The following is a 17,473-nucleotide window of genomic DNA, read 5'->3' as shown; positions in this document are numbered from 1 at the left end:
GGAGAAGACCTCTGAGCTCCATAGTTTCTGTTTGAGGCCCTGATCCGGTGTCAGGTTGTAGATCTGGGTCACCATGAAGGCGTCTGGGTGAAATCGGTTTCTGCACTTTGCCCCTGATCTCTGAAACAGAACCAGACTCGCTGGTCTTATTAGCTTTGAGCCATAAAGGCTCCAAAGATTTAAGGATGAAATTAGCCCATCATCAGGGAAGATACACCTGAGGAATACTTACTCCGTTCTTCACCAGCAGTTCAGGAACCAGCAGTTCCAGCAGAACTCCTGTTTCTCTGGGCCCTGATTGGTTCTGACAGATCCAGCAGCTGTTGGTTTGGATCGGTCCCGCTGACCTTGGCTGAGGTTCAATGGTTTCTCTGTTGCAGGTTGTGGGGAAAGATGCGAACGTGATGCTGGTTTCAGTGGCGGCCAAATGTCTGGCTGGACTGGCCTCTGGTCTCAGGAAGAAGTTCGGGACATACGCTGGGCAAGTAAGGGAGTCTCTCTCTGAGTTTTCAGGTTTCTTTCAGCTCCGCCCCCTTTAGTCACTTCCTGTAAGCTGAGACTGATTATTTTCAGGTTGTTCCAACGATTCTGGAGAAATTTAAGGAGAAGAAACCGCAGGTTGTCCAGGCCCTGCAGGAGGCCATCGACGCCATATTCCTCACTGTGAGTGCAGATGCATTTTTACACAAAGAATCCACTATGTTTGGATAAAAAAATGACAAACTTTTAGATACCAGGCTGTGCATTTATGTTGATATTGAATCCAATAACTTTGGGAACGTCATGTCCAACTGGCTGCTGTTCAGACAACATTGAGCTCGAAGCATGGTCAAATGTCATTTTGGCTACGTTCACACTGCAGGCCTTAATGCTCAATTCCGATTTTTTTTGTGAAATCGGATTTTTTTGCGTGTCCGTTCACACTTCCAAGTATATGCGACTTGTATGTGATCTACTGTGTGAACTGAAAGCGTTCAACCGAAGTGTCCCGCATGCGCACTCGAGGACGCGATGACGTCACATGTAGCAAGCGTCCTCCGTGTTTGCGGAAGTAAACATGACTCGTAATACCGCAGCGTATATTGCGTTCTTTAAGTTCTTCTCCAACAGGAGCAGGCACATTACGAACGAAATCTTTTTAAGAAGATCAAAAAGAAAGAGAGCCAGGTTCCGGTAAGACCCTTCGAGTTTGATCTGAATCGAGCTATCTTTCCAAATATGAATTAAGTCAGCAACCTCACTTTCTCTCCATTGACTGCTCTCTGTGTTATCTTCCGCAATGGTTGTTAGTTTTTCCCGCCTCCGCTTAGTAGGACGCAGATTAGTAACGTTTAGTAACATTTGTCAAGTATCAATGACGTGTAGGTCGGATGAATGCGACCTGGCCGTACAGACACAGGTCGCATTTGAAAAGATCAGATACGTATCGGATTCAGGACCACATATCCAAGTGGCCTGGGTCGCATTTGAAAAAATCCGATCTGTGTCGTTCAGACTGTCATAAAAAGATCTGATACAGGTCACATATGGGCAAAAAAATCGGAATTGGGTCAGTTCAGGCTGCAGTGTGAACGTAGCCTTTGATGGAAGTTGTGAATTTATTCCATATGTGTGCAGAGTAAACCGACCATGGTTGGAGCTCGATTCCTCTATTGTCTGAACAGTCAGTTGGTCAACAGGGCGTAGCTTCACAGAACAGATGGAATTCAGTAGTAGAAGCCTCATTAGACATTTGAACCGTTTGGCCAACTTGCTCCAACGATCCCCACAGCTTCATGTTGCTATTGTTTTTCCTGTTTGTTTTTTTTATTTCCACATTTAAGTTCCTTTGAAATCGTTAATGATTGGTGTGTGTATCATATCTTTTTAAAGTAAATTGTCTGTACACTGTTTGTCTGACATTTTAGTGAAATAAGCTCAAGCAGACGGTGAAAGTGCTTGTGCAAATTGGGAAACGATGAGAAAAATTAAAGGTGTTATTTTCCCCATTTTTTGGTTTTAATCTGGCTGGAAGTTATGTGTTCAACCATTCTTTTGGCTCAACCAATCTAATTAGGCAGTGTTTTTATCCAATCCATATTTATACAAGGGCAAACCAGTACAAGTTGGTCACATGACATGAGCCAAAATACTTGCGTTTCATCGCAACCTTCAAAAATCTGAAGTGGGTCTCGAACCAACAACCTCAGGAATGGAAGTCAATGTCTTACAGCTGATTCCACTAGCAATGGTAACTACACATTGGAAAGCAATACTACTTAACACTAAGGTTAGAACCGTGACCAGTGGTTTGCTCAGATTTAATCTAACCAAAATTCTCAGAACGTTTTAAAGCGTTTACAAATGATACAGAATGCATGAAAATTCCACCGGTAAAATGTTTACCAATATAGACATGTTAGACATCGTTGGAAAGCTTTGATTCTCCACAATTGAACCACCAAGATAATTTTATGAACATAGCGAGCACCAAAGCACAATTAGCAGATATAGCAGCATGTCAAACTGTAAACATAACAAAGCAGCCGCAACAATCAGGCATGTCTTTATTACTGGTGTTCAAAATATACCTATTATTTTTGAGAATAGAAAAACAACATTGAATCAGTTTGAACTGATACAGCTTGGGCTGTGTTCTACTCTTTATTTCCTACCCAAAATTAATTTATTTGCTTTTGCATTTTTGTATGCAAAATAGAGAATTTCCCAAAATGAGGTTGATGTTACCAAAAAACAACCAATCTATCCAACTGACTTTGACTCTCCTACAAACTCCCACATCTTGACTGAACACAGGCTGTCTAAATGCCTGCTGAAGTTCCCAGCGAGCTGAACCACTTCCCAAAGCGATCACGTGGTAACGAGGCTTGGGACGTCATGTATTTGGCCTCTATCCCAAATGAAGCATGCGTCAATACGCGCCTCGTGGAAACGCCCCCCCTCCGGTACTCGACACACGCCTAGGCTCATCTCCTAACATCACTAGAAACCAGAACTTTGATTTGACCATGAGGCGAAAAACACTCTGTTTAAAATCCATCAGCCTGCGTCTGGAAGATGCCCACCAAAACCTGTTTATGGAGCAAATCTGACTCCAACTGATTCACTTCTAATTCTCTGCATTCTTTAAAGATGACCATTAATACCATCTGCTGGGTTTACTAAAGCATTTCTATGGTGTGTTTTCATGTCTTTACTCTATGTCTTGCTGCAGGCTCTACTCTGTTTTCATTGTATTATGGGATGCTCCACTTTGCTCCTTATGTGTTGCCTCTAATGGGCGATAATAAAAATCAGTACAGTTTAAATCATGGGTCTCAAACTGGTTCCAGAAAGGGCTGTGTGGCTGCAGGTTTTCTTTCCAACCAAGCAATAGCTCACCAGATTCCAGTCATCTCATCAAGTTAGTCCAGTCTTAACATGATTACCGTATTTTCACGACCATAAGGCGCACCGTACTAAAAGGCGCAGTCTCAGTTATGTGTCCCATTTCTGTATTTAACACACACATAAGGCGCACCGGACTATAGGGCGCATTTTTTATATACAGGTACATGTCCTCTACTACCTTTAAATATATAAATACTGCGTATTTTAAAAATACAGCGGGCCCAAAACTGAGTATGACTGTGCTTTATTCATGTATTTATTACAAAGTATTAATCAAACCTGCGAGCTGGCCATGAGACAGACACATCGCAGATGACACAGCGCTGTGATCACTCCTAAATTAACTTAAAATCCTGAAACCTGCCGACGGAATATGTTCGCTTTTATTGCCGGTATCCTGGTGCCTGCACTGTAAATTATTTATATGAAAAACACCTGCCAGCCGCCGCGGTGAGGCTGCTGTTGAAGGGATTTCTGCTGTCGGCGCACCGCTGGTATGTGGGGGTCTGAGCGCCTCCGACAGAAATAGATAATCTGGATGAACTGACTGCAATTATTAAGTTTTCAGGTGGCCTTTCTCACTTAAAAACATATTAAAACTACTTTATTCCCACTGATCACAGCAAATATAGCTGCAAGATTTAGATTATTTAGATGAAAAAACACCTGCCAGCCGCCGCGATGAAGAGGAGGAGACCCGCCCAGAGGCTGCTGTTGAATTAAGTTTTCAGGGAGAAAAATAGAGCGGGAGCAAAACTGAGTATGTTTGTGCTTTATTCATGTATTTATTACAAAGTATTAATCAAACCCATCAAAGTCATCATCCTCTGTTTCTGAATTAAACAGCTGCGCTAAATCAGACATGCCAATTTCCCCTTCTTCGCTGTCAGAGTCACTTTCCGTGCAGCGCGGCTCCTCAGAAATAATGCCTGCTTTTGCGAAAGCTCGAACAACAGAGCCAGCAGACACGTTAGTCCAAGCATCTACAATCCATCCGCAAACGGTGGCGTAACTTGCCCGGCGCTGCCTTCCACTTATCCTGAAACTGTGGTCTCTGTCTGTCATCCATCGCTCCCACGCCGCTCGCAGCCTTACTTTGAACGGCCGCTTCACACCGATGTCGAGCGGTTGAAGTTCCTTTATCAGACCCCCGGGATAACGGCGAGCACAGCGTTCATTTGATTCACCTTTTTTTCACATCCGCTGTGAGATGGGCACGCAGCGATGGTGATGCGTGGCAAAAAGCACCTGGTCTCCTCACATACACCTGCCTCAGCCACGCTTTCATCATCTCCTCATCCATCCAGCCTTTTTCATTTGCGCTAATATCATATGTCATCAGAGCGCTGTGTCTGTCTCGCTGTCAGCTCCCAGATCTGCTTCTCTGATTGGTTGATGCGGCGCGTCCAGCAGCAAAACTTCAATTTTTCCATCTCGAGCAGCAGCAGCGTGTTGGCGGTGCGTCAGATGCTTAAACGCTCCCGACGCTGCACCTGCAGCTCAAAATGCGCTGCAGGACCTTTTGCTGCGCCTATACGCGCGTCAACCATTGACTTTGCATGTAAACTCGCTGCTTCTGCTGCACCTGCTGGGTCCGGTTCACACCGATGTCCAGCGGTTGAACAGCGAGCACAGCCTTAATTTGTTTCCCCATGTTTTTCACATCAGCTGTGAGATGGGCACGCATGGAGTTACATATTAACAGCGATGGTGATGAGTGGAAAAAAAAAACACCGGGTCTCCTTACATTCAGCCACTCTTTCATCATCTCCTCAATGAGGTGGTCTCAAAAGTCGCAGTTACAACACACATAAGGCGCACCGCACCATAGGGCGCACCGCACATTTTGAGGGGAAAAAAAAGACGTTTAAGTGCGCCTTATAGTCGTGAAAATACGGTATTTGATGAGATGACCTGGGTTAAATCCTAAAAGAAAATACTGTAGATGAAAAATGTTTAATTGCAGATAAATTAGACCTAGAAATGCTGAGAGGCGCTGAAGAAGCAGCAGCTCTGGTTAAGTTCTAGGTTCTGTTTGAAGAATCCTGCAGGAGCTGCAGGCACTGCTTCTCTCTGCATGCTGATTCCTCCTGAAACGCATCATCCAGGTGCTCTGATGCAGACAGGTCACTAAGCAGTGGCATAGATGTTTATCCTGTTAAATGCTGCTGAAGCTTTGGAAATCAGGAGCCTTAGAGATCCAGCAGCATGAGTTTTTTTTTAAAAAAGCTTTCCTGTTGCTGAGCTTCATGTTCAGTTCAGACATGATGAAGCTCTTTCTCTGTGGATGGGTTTCTAATCAGGTTGTGTTATATGCTTCCTGTTTATGAACTGACTGGTATCTGCTGAGCACTCAGCTGACATTGCGGATCAGTAAAGCAGAGATTGACTGATATTTTCACTTTTTCTTTCCAGACGACTCTGCAGAACCTTTCAGAGGATGTCCTGGCTGTGATGGACAATAAGAACCCGTCCATTAAGCAGCAGGCGTCTCTGTTTTTGGCCCGATCTTTCCGACATTGCACTCAGGCCATGCTGCCAAAGAGCGTCCTCAAACCTCTCTGTGCCGCCCTCATCAAGGTCTGTCCGGTACCGCAGGGTGGTCCTCTGGAACATCAACACATTAAACCCATCAGACTCTGACCAGAACAAGATTATTATCATTAGGCTAATCTTTTCTGCTTCCTCCTTTATCCACATCAGCAAGTGAACGACTCGGCCCCTGAGGTCCGTGATGCTGCCTTTGAAGCTCTGGGAACGGCCATGAAGGTGGTTGGAGAAAAGGCTGTGAACCCTTTCCTCGCCGACTTGGACAAACTCAAACTAGATAAGGTGAGCGCTGGGGCAGAAGAATCCTCCTGAGTGTCTCATCTCTGTGATCTCGTATTTGATCCCTGTGTGTTTTCTAACAGATCAAGGAGAGCGCTGATAAAGTGGAGCTTCCTGGGAGCAAAAAAGGTGCAGCTGGAGGAGCAGCTGCTGACAAGAAACCTGCTGCTAAAGCTACTCCTGCAGCAGAAGCTCCTTCCAAATCTTCTGCTCCACCCAAGAAGCCCCAAGCCGCTGCTGCTAGCAAGGTATACTTTAGTATGTAGGGATGGTTTTACACAAATGGTTGGTGTGAAAATCTCAGTTCTTAAACGATGTGTTTTCTGCAGCCGTCAGCTGGTCCTCCTAAAAAAGGGAAACCAGCATCTGCAGCTGGAGGAAAAAGCAAGAAGACCTCAGACAGTAAAGAATTCACAGAGACTGAACTATCGGTAAGTTTTCGAAGCAGGTGGTGGTCCAGCTGCAGGGGCTGCACAGAAACGTGAACCATGATGCAAAATGTTCCGTTGTCTTAATCTTTTAAACTGGCTTTAAAGGGGTCATCGAATGATTGTATAGCGTATTTGGTTCTTAAGGTCTCTGAATTGGGTGTGTAACATTGGTTGGGCTGAAAATGGCATATTTGCTTTTCTATGATCCCTAATGCAAGCCTGATTAAAAGCCCCAGAATGAAACGACAGGTTTATTCCTTTTATGGTATGATCATGAATATTTAGATGAGCTGTGCGCTGATTGGTTGGTTTATAACGAGCAAATCTGCTGAGCAAAGACGCATCATAGCAACAAACACTCACTCACTGAAACATCAAATTTTTGATATGGTAGAGTGACCAGACGTCCTCTTTTTTCCAGACATGTCCTGCTTTTCATACCTAAAAAGAAATCCGGGTGGAGTTTGAAAATCATCCAGGATTTTGTTCGACTGCAGAATCCAGAATCTGGGTTTTCCAAGCGGTCTCTGATCCCAGTAGAGAAGTTCTGCTGCTCCTCCATGCAGCGCGGCTAAAAGGGCCCATTTAGGAGAACTGAAGGAGTTGATACAGAGTTTAGATTCACTAACAGAACCACAGAAAGTTAATTCTGGATCCTAGGATCCTCTAAACTGAGGAAAAAATCCGGACTGGACTCTGGGTCCATTCATTGTTCTATTCTTGCCTGGTTCCACTCTGATATTACTTCCATTTCAAATAACTGCGAGGCTCTGCTTTAAATGGACAGCGGCTCCCTCTAGTGGATTGCGGTATCATCTTTAAATGGGTTGAGCGTTATGTTAATCGGATGTAACTAGGGCTTAAAGGAATAGTACACCCAAAGCATGATTAGCCTTCATTTTCTACTCACCCCCATGCTGAACAACACTCTGGAGTACTTTTTTGATATCTCAAATGCATCTGGAGATCTGGGAGGCTTCTTGCTGTCTGCTGACATTCAAATAAGTGAAAGCCCTTTGGGAAACTCCAACTCCCATTGTCATTGTGACACAGCACACACAAGTGAACACTGCGCACAATGAAATTGCATTTATGCCTCACCCGTGCAAGGGGGCAGCCCTCAAATGGCGCCCCAAGGGAGCAGTGTGGCGGGACGGTACCATGCTCAGGGTACCTCAGTCATGGAGGAGGATGGGGGAGAGCGCTGGTTAATTACTCCCCCCACCAACCTGGCGGGTCGGGAGTCGAACCGGTAACCTTTGGGATCCAAGTCTGACACCCTAACCGCTCACCCACGACTGCCCAAATAATGGAGGTCTATGGCGCCCGAGGCAGAAAGGTCCATAAAAGTCCACAAAAAACGTGTCAATATTCATCCATACTGCTCGTCCAATGTATTCCAAGTGTCCTGAGTGGGTAGCATCCAGAATTTACTCGAAACGAAGTCATTTAGAATGTTTTTAGAGCATAAACAGTAGTGTATAGGATTTCCTGAAAGCGCGCTCATGCGTGTTCACGACGCTACGGAAGCCGGCAGACCAAACCAGATGAAAGTGCGCAATCAGCGTCTGCTCTGCCGATAATGCAAGCGTAGAAGAAGAAATGTGCTGTTTACCTGTGCAAAGAAAGAAACAACGAAAGAAAAATGTCTGAGGACTTCAGTGTTGAGGAAGAGCATGAGTTCTTTGCCGAGCTGAATGCGCACTTTCATCTGGTTTGGTCTGCCGGCTTCCGTAGCGTCGTGAGCGCGCATGTGCGCGCTTTCAGGAAATCCTATACACTACTGTTTATGCTCTAAAAACATTCTAAATGACTTCGTTTCGAGTAAATTCTGGACGCTACCCACTCAGGACACTTGGAATACATTGGACGAGCAGTATGGAGGAATATTGACACGTTTTTTGTGGACTTTTATGGACCTTTCTGCCTGGGGCGCCATAGACCTCCATTATTTGAATGTCAGCAGACAGCAAGAAGCCTCCCAGATCTCCAGATGCATTTGAGATATCAAAAAAGTACTCCAGAGTGTTGTTCAGCATGGGGGTGAGTAGAAAATGAAGGCTAATCATGTTTTGGGTGTACTATTCCTTTAAATGTTGAATCAATTATTGAAATAATCAACTAATTTTGTAATCTATTATTCGTTAACTGGAGTATAGAGAATCTAAAACATGCTGTCAGCTGACTAAGATTATACCAAGATCATAAAAAAATATATAAACATTTTGCATTTAATATAAAACTGTATTGTCTGCCAATATACTCTATTCTGAACTCCTTAAGTGGGAAAGTTTTTCTTTCACCTGCTTAAAATTCTTAAAATGTCTTCTTTAAGTAACCCTTTTACTATCCGTTTATTAATCGTTTTGCAAAATGATCATTACTTGCAGCCCTAGCTGTAACACATTTCTATTTTTATTGTTATAAACTATTGATTAAACAACCAAAAGTTGACTGTTTTACATCTACTCTGTTGTGTTTTTTTGAAGCCTTCTCCTATTGTTGTCTGTTAGATTTGGGCTCATCATGTTTCTGATCGTCTACTGTTGTGGTTTCAGGTTGAAGTGTGTGAGGAGCTGGCAGCAGGTGTACTTCCTGCTTCCTGTCTGCAACAGATGGACTCCAGCAATTGGAAGGAGAGGCTGGCGAGTATGGAGGAGTTCCAGAAGGTAAAGTCTCCCCGTTTTACTCCTTTACCTGCAGCCACAGTTTTTTTGTTTTTTTTGTGACTGTCGAGACAAAGCTGTGGTTTGGATTCATGTGTGTCTGCAGGCGGTGGAGACCATGGACAAGGCAGCGATGCCCTGCCAGGCCTTAGTCAGGATGTTGGCCAAGAAACCAGGCTTTAAGGAGACAAACTTCCAGGTATGTTGTTGGAAACCAACAGATCCTCGATAACAACCTAAAGCTCAGCCTCGTTCTCGTATCTCAGCCCAGAGGGTTTGCATACTTCTAATAGCATAGTGGCTAGCAGAGTCTAGTTTAACATCTGATAATGATATCAGAAATCGGTCTGATCAGCCAAAAACAAAACCTAGAATATGTCTGTTTGCATCTATAATGTCTCTAAGCTCATAGAAACAGTCAGCTTAACCCATTAGTTCATACTCTTCATTCGGTTGTTCTCATACCCTCTGTTGACTGTTCTGAATATTTTCACTTTGGTAACCTTTACTGATATTTTACACTTTGAAATGAGTAATAAACAGAGCTATCATTAGTGCTGATATCTTACTAAGTTATCAGCATTTTAGGAATTAAAATAAAATGTGAAAATGCAACATACCAGCAATCCATCTGCTCTGGTTTAATTCATATGAACAACTTCTTTTTATAGAGCTAAACACACACACACAAAGCCTCCCAAACTTAAATGTGTTATGAAGGTTTATTATGAGTTGGTCTCACTCAGACATACGATCTGTCCACTTTTATAAAATTTCGGTCAGGAAATGGTTCTGACTGCAGCTGTTGAGGGGTTGAGGTTTATTCTGTGCTCCGCTGATCTACGAAGGATTGTGATGGATGCTGCATTTAACAGAATGGGGAGGGGCTGCTGCTCAGATAGCAGGAATTGGTGAAAAACCACTATGGGCCTGATTTTAGATTAGAGGACCATGATATGCATGTTTAGCTTTGGGGAGATGGGAGATCAGGAGCCAAGTCATCTGTCATGCATTTGTTCTGCCCAGCCACTGAAAAAGGGGACTCTGCAGATCAGACTGGCCTATTAGTTTTTCTCCAGCAGGGGCTGCTCAGTGGAGCAGTGGGTTGCACTGATGCCTTGCAGCACGTGCAAAAACAATCCAGAAATAAGTAAAAAAATTCTTAAATTAAGTATATTTACCCTTAATTTGAGCAGAAAAATAAGATGATCTGCCAATGGAATGAGTATTTTTACTCTTAAAATAAGATAGTTAGATAATATTTACTTGAAATAAGACGATAAAATAATTTTTTCTTATTTTAAAAGGAAATTGTCTTGTTCCATTGGCAAAGTGTCTTACTTATCTCCTCAATTCAAGGAAAAACGCACTTATTTTAAGAAAAAATAACTTATTGAGATTTCTATTTTTTGCAGTGAAGGTTCCAGGATTGATTCCGGGCAAGCTAGGGCTGATAATCTGTGATACCGGGTATTTGCCCAGAAGGCCGGTCATAATTTCAGCGTGCGAGAAATTCATACCGGCCCCAACACTTACACTCGGGGCGAAGCTCCTACCTGTGACCATAAATAACTTAAGGAGCTCAAGAAGTGATATGTTAACTACATAAATGATGCATGCAGTATATATAGCCCTTGCTTTACATGCACATCCTTGGGACGGTTGGCATATGAAGTAATTTTCTATTTCTTCAAACTGTAAAATCCTTGCAACAAACTAGATTACAACAAAACTAAAATGCTTCTTTAAACCAAACTACGATGTTCCTCTTTTATTTGACAAATTTTATCTTGAATATTTAGCAAAAATATGTTGCCAGGGCCGAAAATCTTTCCCAGTCTGAGCCTGATTCCCAGCCCGGGGTCTTTCTGCATACAGTTTACGTGTTCTCCCTGTGCATGCATGGGTTCTCTCCGGGTACTCCGGCTTCCTCCCACAGTCCAAAGACATGACTGTTAATTGGCTTCTCTAAATTCCCCTTAGGTGTGAGTGCGAATGGTTGTTTGTCTCTGTGTTGCCCTGCAATGGACTGGCGACCTGTTCAAGTTTGATCTCGCCTCTTGCCCATAGACAGCTGGCACCAGCACCCCTCGCAACCCCCGCTTGGGATAAGTGTGACAGCAAATGGAGTGATCGATAGATGGGTGGATGTTTCTCCAGCAGCTCAGTTGGAGCAGGACATGTACCGTATTTTCACGACTATAAGGCGCACTTAAACGTCTTTTTTTTCCCTCAAAATGTGCGGTGCGCCCTTTGGTGCGGTGCGCCTTATGTGTGTTGTAACTGTGACTTTTGAGACCACCTCATTGAGGAGATGATGAAAGAGTGGCTGAATGTAAGGAGACCAGGTGTTTTTTTTCCACCCCTCACCATCGCTGTTAATATGTAACTCCATGCGTGCCCATCTCACAGCTGATGTGAAAAACATGGGGAAACAAATTAACGCTGCTCGACATCGGTGTGAACCGGACCCAGCAGGTGCAGCAGAAGCAGCAAGTTTACATGCAAAGTCAATGGTTGACGCGCATATAGGTGCAGCAAAAGGTCCCGCAGCGCATTTTGGTGCAGCAGGTCGGGAGCGTTTAAGCATCTGAAGCGCCGCGCTTCTGCTGCTCGAGATGGAAAAATTGAAGTTTTGCTGCTGGACGCGCCGCATCAACCAATCAGAGAAGCTGATCTGGGAGCTGCCAGCGAGACAGACAGCGCTCTGATGACATATGATATTAACGCAAATGGAAAAGGCTGGATGGATGCGTGGCTGAGGCAGGTGTATGTGAGAAGACTAGGTGGTTTTTTCCACGCATCACCATCGCTGCGTGCCCATCTCACAGCCGATGTGAAAAAAAGGTGAATCAAATGAACGCTGTGCTCGCCGTTATCCCGGGGGTCTGACAAAGGAGCTTCAACCGCTCGACATCGGTGTGAAGCAGCCGTTCGAAGTAAGGCTGCGAGCGGCGTGGGAGCGATGGATGACCGACGGAGACCACAGTTTCAGGATAAGAAGGCAGCGCCGGGCAGATTACGCCATAGTTTGCGGATGGATTGTAGATGCTTGGACTAAAGTGTCTGCTGGCTCTGTTGTTCAAGCTTTCGCAAAAGCCGGCATTATTTCTGAGGAGCCGCGCTGCACGGAAAGTGACTCTGACAGTGAAGAAGGGGAAACTGGCATGTCTGATTTAGCGCAGCTGTTTTATTCAGAAACAGAGGATGATGACTTTGATGGGTTTGATTAATACTTTGTAATAAATACATGAATAAAGCACAATCATACTCAGTTTTGCTCCCGCTGTATTTTTCTCCCTGAAAACTTAATTCAACAGCATCCCCGGCGCGTCTCCTCCTCTTCATCGCGGCGGCTGGCAGGTGTTTTTTCATCTAAATAATCTAAATCTTGCAGCTATATTTGCTGTGATCAGTGGGAATAAAGTAGTTTTAATATGTTTTTAAGTGAGAAAGTCCACCTGAAAACTTAATAATTGCAGTCAGTTCATCCAGATTATCTATTTCTGTTGGAGGCGCTCAGACCCCCACATACCAGCGGTGCGCTGACAGCAGAAATCTCTTCAACAGCAGCCTCTAGGCTGGGCAGCCTCCAGGTTCACCGCGGCTGCTGGCAGGTGTTTTTCATCTAAATAATTTTAGCTGCAGGCACCAGGATACCGGCAATAAAAGCGAACATATTCCGTCAGCAGGTTTCAGGATTTTAAGTTAATTTAGGAGTGATCACAGCGCTGTGTCATCTGCGATGTCTCTGTCTCACGGCCAGCTGCCAGGTTTGATTAATACTTTGTAATAAATACATGAATAAAGCACAGTCATACTCAGTTTTGCCCCCGCTGTATTTTTAAATACGCAGTAGAGGTATTTAAAGGTAGTAGAGGACATGTACCTGTATATAAAAAACGCGCCCTATAGTCCGGTGCGCCTTATGTGTGTGTTAAATACAGAAATGGGACACATAACTGAGAGTGCGCCTTTTAGTCCGGTGCGCCTTATGTGTGTGTTAAATACAGAAATGGGACACATAACTGAGAGTGCGCCTTTTAGTCCGGTGCGCCTTATGGTCGTGAAAATACGGTAGGTGGCGCCATGGTAACCTTTGGCTCATGTGACGTTCTGCAGGTGATGCAGTTGAAGCTGCAGGTCGTGGCTCTGGTGGCTCAGAGAGGACAGTTCTCCAAGACGTCAGCCTCTGTGGTTCTGGAGGGCTTGGTGGACAAGATCGGAGACGTGAAGTGCGGCGGGAACGCCAAAACGGCTCTGACGGCGATCGGAGAGGCATGCTCGCTGCCATGGACCGCCGAGCAGGTGAACCTGGTTAATGAAGCGAAGGCTGGGGGTTCTGAACAAACGGTACTGATCCGGTTTGTCTGTGCTTCAGGTTGTCTCCTTGGCGTTTGCACAGAAGAACCCCAAAAACCAGGCGGAGACGCTGAACTGGCTCGCCAACGCCATGAAGGAGTTTGGATTTGCTGGGTATGAGATTACTGATGGTGGTGAAACCTGTAGATTAAGCAGACTTTTAGGAAGCATCAGGTTAAAGTGTGAAACCTACCCTTTAATGAGGGTTATGGGGGGGGGGGTTCTGAAGCTATCAAACCATTTTCCTTCTGCTCTGCAGCATCAATGTGAAAGGATTCATCAACAATGTGAAGACCGCTCTGGGGGCGACCAACCCTGCGGTGCGGACGGCTGCCATCGCCCTGCTGGGGGTCATGTACCTGTACATGGGGCAGCCGCTGCGGATGTTCTTTGAAGACGAGAAGCCTGCTCTGCTCACGCAGATAAATGCCGAGTTTGAGAAGGTTCCAGCTTCTTTAGACCCGATCTTAATCCTGCTGATCACGGCCTGGTTTGCCTCCCGCTCCATCCCTCTAAATGCTTCTGTCCACCACAGATGCAGGGTCAGTCTCCTCCTGCTCCCATCAGATCGGTCAGGAAGGCTGCAGCCGAGGATGAAGGAGAGGAAGGTGCGGAGAACGAAGATGATGGAGGAGGAGCAGCACCGGACATTATGGACCTGCTGCCCAGGACTGATATCAGGTAACAAACTTCTGCATCTTCTCTGCATTGGATTAAGATTTATTGGACTGTTAATCAGTTATTAGATATATCAAACTGAATTAGCTTTTGAAAAACACCCAAATATTTTGAAATAAAAATAATTACAATTAAAAGGGGTGCCCAAACTTTTTTGTATGATTGTATCATGTAATATTTAACAGGTGGACATCTAAGGAAATATTTAGAAAATTTTAGAGAAGTGTATTTTTGTTTTTTGAGCAATCAACACATTCAGAGCATTGATACTTTAACTGCAGTCTGTAATTTAATGGGGAAGAAAAAGAACTAATTAAGATGAATTAGAGTGTTTAGTAGATTAAATTATCCAATTTTTACATTTAAAATTTAAAACATTTTCTACAGTAATGCTAAGTATTAAGAAACTGAAATGATTATGGAAATGTGTGCTTTCTTTGCTCTCATCTTTCAGACTATCACTCAGTTGCCTAGCAACACTGGTGCTGGGCACATTGTTTTCAATGGTGGTCCCCCCCCTCAGTGGTTCTGGGTATAAACGATCTGTCTGTATTACATTAGAAAATGCAGAGGGGTAAAATGATCCGCTGGCTGTTCTGCTGTTAAGTTTCTGCTTATTCTTAAAGGTTAAAGAGTTTGCAAATATCTATAGAAATGGTATAAAGAGTTTTGATTGTAGTTGGAGTTTAAATCTGATGATTCAGTCTGCATCCTTTTTTATCTATGTGCCAATTTCTTTGTATAGTGAGAAGATCACATCCGACCTGGTGTATAAAATTGGAGACAAGAACTGGAAGATCAGGAAGGAGGGTCTGGATGAGACTGCAGCCATAATCTCAGAGGCCAAATTCATCACTACCAACATCGGAGAGCTTCCTCTGGCCCTGAAAGGGCGGCTCGGCGACTCCAACAAGATCCTGGTGAGGAGTGGGAAAGGTTTCTTAACTTTTGACAGTTTAGTTCTTTTTAACGCCTGCAGTGAAACAGTTTTTAATGCTGAACCTGTTGAACCTTGACCTGATGCCCCTCCTTTTTTTGCTCTGCAGGTCCAACAGACCCTGACGATCCTGCAGCAGCTGGCCACAGCCATGGGCCCCGGGCTCAAGCAGCATGTCAAGGCGCTCGGATTTTCTATCATCACGGTTCTGGGAGACAGCAAGGTCCTTATGCTCTGCTAGATATTTTGGTTCTTTCAGAGACCTGCAGGTAATACGGCTCTAACTGCGGTTCATCTGCAGGCGAACCTGAGGGCGGCTGCCATGGCAACCCTGCAGGCATGGGTGGAGCAGACTGGGATGAAGGACTGGCTGGAAGGAGAAGATCTGTCTGAGGAGCTGAAGAGGGAGAACCCCTTCCTGCGCCAAGAGGTGACGACTTCCTGCGTCCTCTTCATCTTCGTCAGTCGATGCAGATCAGCCTCTGAACTTTCTCTTCTTCCTCAGGTGCTCGCCTGGCTGGCAGAGAAGCTGCCCACTCTCAGGACGGTCCCCGGGGACCTGATGCTTTGTATCCCTCAGCTGTTCGTCTGCCTGGAGGACAGAAACGCCGATGTGAGGAAGAAGGCTCAGGACGCCTTGCCGACCTTCATGATGCATCTGGGCTACGAGAAGATGATGAAAGCTACGGGGAAACTCAAAGTAAGGAGCCGTTAAGGAGTGCTGGTGATTCCAGTGTCTGAGTGCAGCTGGTTAATTTTAACCTGATGTTCTCCCTCAGCCTGCCTCTAAGGATCAGGTGGTAGCCATGTTGGAAAAGGCCAGAGCCGTGATGCCGGCCAAACCCGCAGCGCCGGCCAAGGCGGGCGTAGGGAAAGGCTCTGCTGAGCCGAGCAGAGCCCCTTCAGGTAAGCCCTGGGAGGTGATCCGAGGTGGACGAAAGAAAAACCGGAGATAACCCAGATGTTTGCCTCTGCAGCTTCCAGGTCTGCGGCCGCCAGCGAGGATGTAAACGACAGCAAACCTGAAGCCAAGAAGGTCAGAGGAGGAGGAGGAGCTGCTAAGAAGGTATGACTGTTAAACCACCTCAACATAAACATTTAGAAACGTTTTCCTCTTTGGTTTTATAGAAGAAGGAGATCCAACTTATTTCTCCTAATGTTTAAATGTGGACCCGTCCCATCATCTGTTCTCCTCCAGGAAGTTTGTGTGACGTCTTTTATTTTTACTCACCCAGCCTCCTTCTCCCTCTGAGGAAGCCCCCTCCTCCAAGGAAAAGGAGAGTAATGGTAGCAAAAAGCCCCCCGTCAAAGGGAAGGCTGCTGCTGGCAGCCAACAGGTAGATGACTGCTTGGCAGATGTTAACCTCTGTCCAGCTTCTTCAGTCACTAACAGCAGTGCTGCGCTGTTACACCTGATGACTGCTCTATAATATCACTGTTCTTCTGCTCCCTCTGTTAACCTGCACGGGAATCTCTCCATCTTAGTCCGACTAGTAGCTGCTGTTTGTTCTTCTGTTCTGACCAGTTCTCACTAAAACCACCTTTAGAAAACTCTGCTTCCATCGACCTCCAATCATCTTCACTCCGCTTACTTTACAGGGTCCAGCCGGGAAGAAGCTTGCTGCTAAAGTCCTAAAGGACGAAGAGGACAAGTCTGGACCCATCTTCATTCTCATCCCCAATGCCAAGGAGCAGAGGATGAAGGAGGAGAAGCAGCTGAAGGTAGCAGACAGTGGAGTAGCTGGTTGTTCTTCTAGTTTGTTTGATTTCTAAGGAGCAGCCCCTTATTTTTAATTTAGTTTGTTTTCTGTTGCTAACATTTAATTCAAAAATAGTGTATTGATCCTGAAGGGAAATGTTGTCGTTGCTCCAACCAGCTGCTCTAGATATTGATAGCAGGAACACCAGATCTGGACAAACCTCTTCCCTTACAGCAGGGCTATCACATTGGTTCCAGAGGCCATATGGCTGCCGGTTTTCGAACACACCAGACTGCAGCCTTCCCATACCATGAATCCAGTCTAAACCTGATGATCTCATGGAGCCTGTGTTCCAAAAAAAAAAAAAAAAGCAGCTTCCCGGAACCAGTTTCACATGCCTGCCTTAAAGCAACCCTGTGTAACCTTTGACCCCAGCGTTAGGCACAAGCCCATTTCTCCTTGTGCACACCCTGTTTAATA

The 17,473-nt window shown here is 45.0% G+C and overlaps 1 protein-coding gene across 3 annotated transcripts in view; it reads left to right on the top strand.

The window, feature by feature from the left end:
- ckap5 (cytoskeleton associated protein 5) overlaps window positions 1-17,473 on the top strand; it is a 43,335-nt gene that overhangs the window by 9,569 nt on the left and 16,293 nt on the right. For 2 of the 3 annotated variants that reach the window (XM_038300647.1, XM_038300646.1), the window contains exons 9-28: window positions 381-485; window positions 574-663; window positions 5,806-5,970; window positions 6,094-6,222; window positions 6,303-6,467; window positions 6,549-6,650; window positions 9,209-9,319; window positions 9,423-9,515; window positions 13,439-13,624; window positions 13,698-13,792; window positions 13,938-14,121; window positions 14,214-14,359; window positions 15,102-15,276; window positions 15,403-15,516; window positions 15,595-15,723; window positions 15,799-15,993; window positions 16,073-16,199; window positions 16,271-16,359; window positions 16,529-16,630; window positions 16,893-17,015. In XM_038300647.1, the coding sequence (XP_038156575.1) occupies window positions 381-485; window positions 574-663; window positions 5,806-5,970; window positions 6,094-6,222; window positions 6,303-6,467; window positions 6,549-6,650; window positions 9,209-9,319; window positions 9,423-9,515; window positions 13,439-13,624; window positions 13,698-13,792; window positions 13,938-14,121; window positions 14,214-14,359; window positions 15,102-15,276; window positions 15,403-15,516; window positions 15,595-15,723; window positions 15,799-15,993; window positions 16,073-16,199; window positions 16,271-16,359; window positions 16,529-16,630; window positions 16,893-17,015 (2,625 nt within the window). The remainder of the gene's footprint in view (window positions 1-380; window positions 486-573; window positions 664-5,805; window positions 5,971-6,093; window positions 6,223-6,302; window positions 6,468-6,548; window positions 6,651-9,208; window positions 9,320-9,422; window positions 9,516-13,438; window positions 13,625-13,697; window positions 13,793-13,937; window positions 14,122-14,213; window positions 14,360-15,101; window positions 15,277-15,402; window positions 15,517-15,594; window positions 15,724-15,798; window positions 15,994-16,072; window positions 16,200-16,270; window positions 16,360-16,528; window positions 16,631-16,892; window positions 17,016-17,473) is intronic. The other variant, XM_038300648.1, reaches the window with a different exon arrangement.

The sequence above is a fragment of the Cyprinodon tularosa genome, unplaced genomic scaffold (assembly GCF_016077235.1).
Source record: "Cyprinodon tularosa strain WSP-4 unplaced genomic scaffold, ASM1607723v1 ctg452, whole genome shotgun sequence".
In the NCBI taxonomy this organism is placed as follows: domain Eukaryota; kingdom Metazoa; phylum Chordata; class Actinopteri; order Cyprinodontiformes; family Cyprinodontidae; genus Cyprinodon; species Cyprinodon tularosa.
Note: the sequence above shows the minus strand (reverse complement) of the source record. Positions and strands in the feature narration are given on the sequence as shown.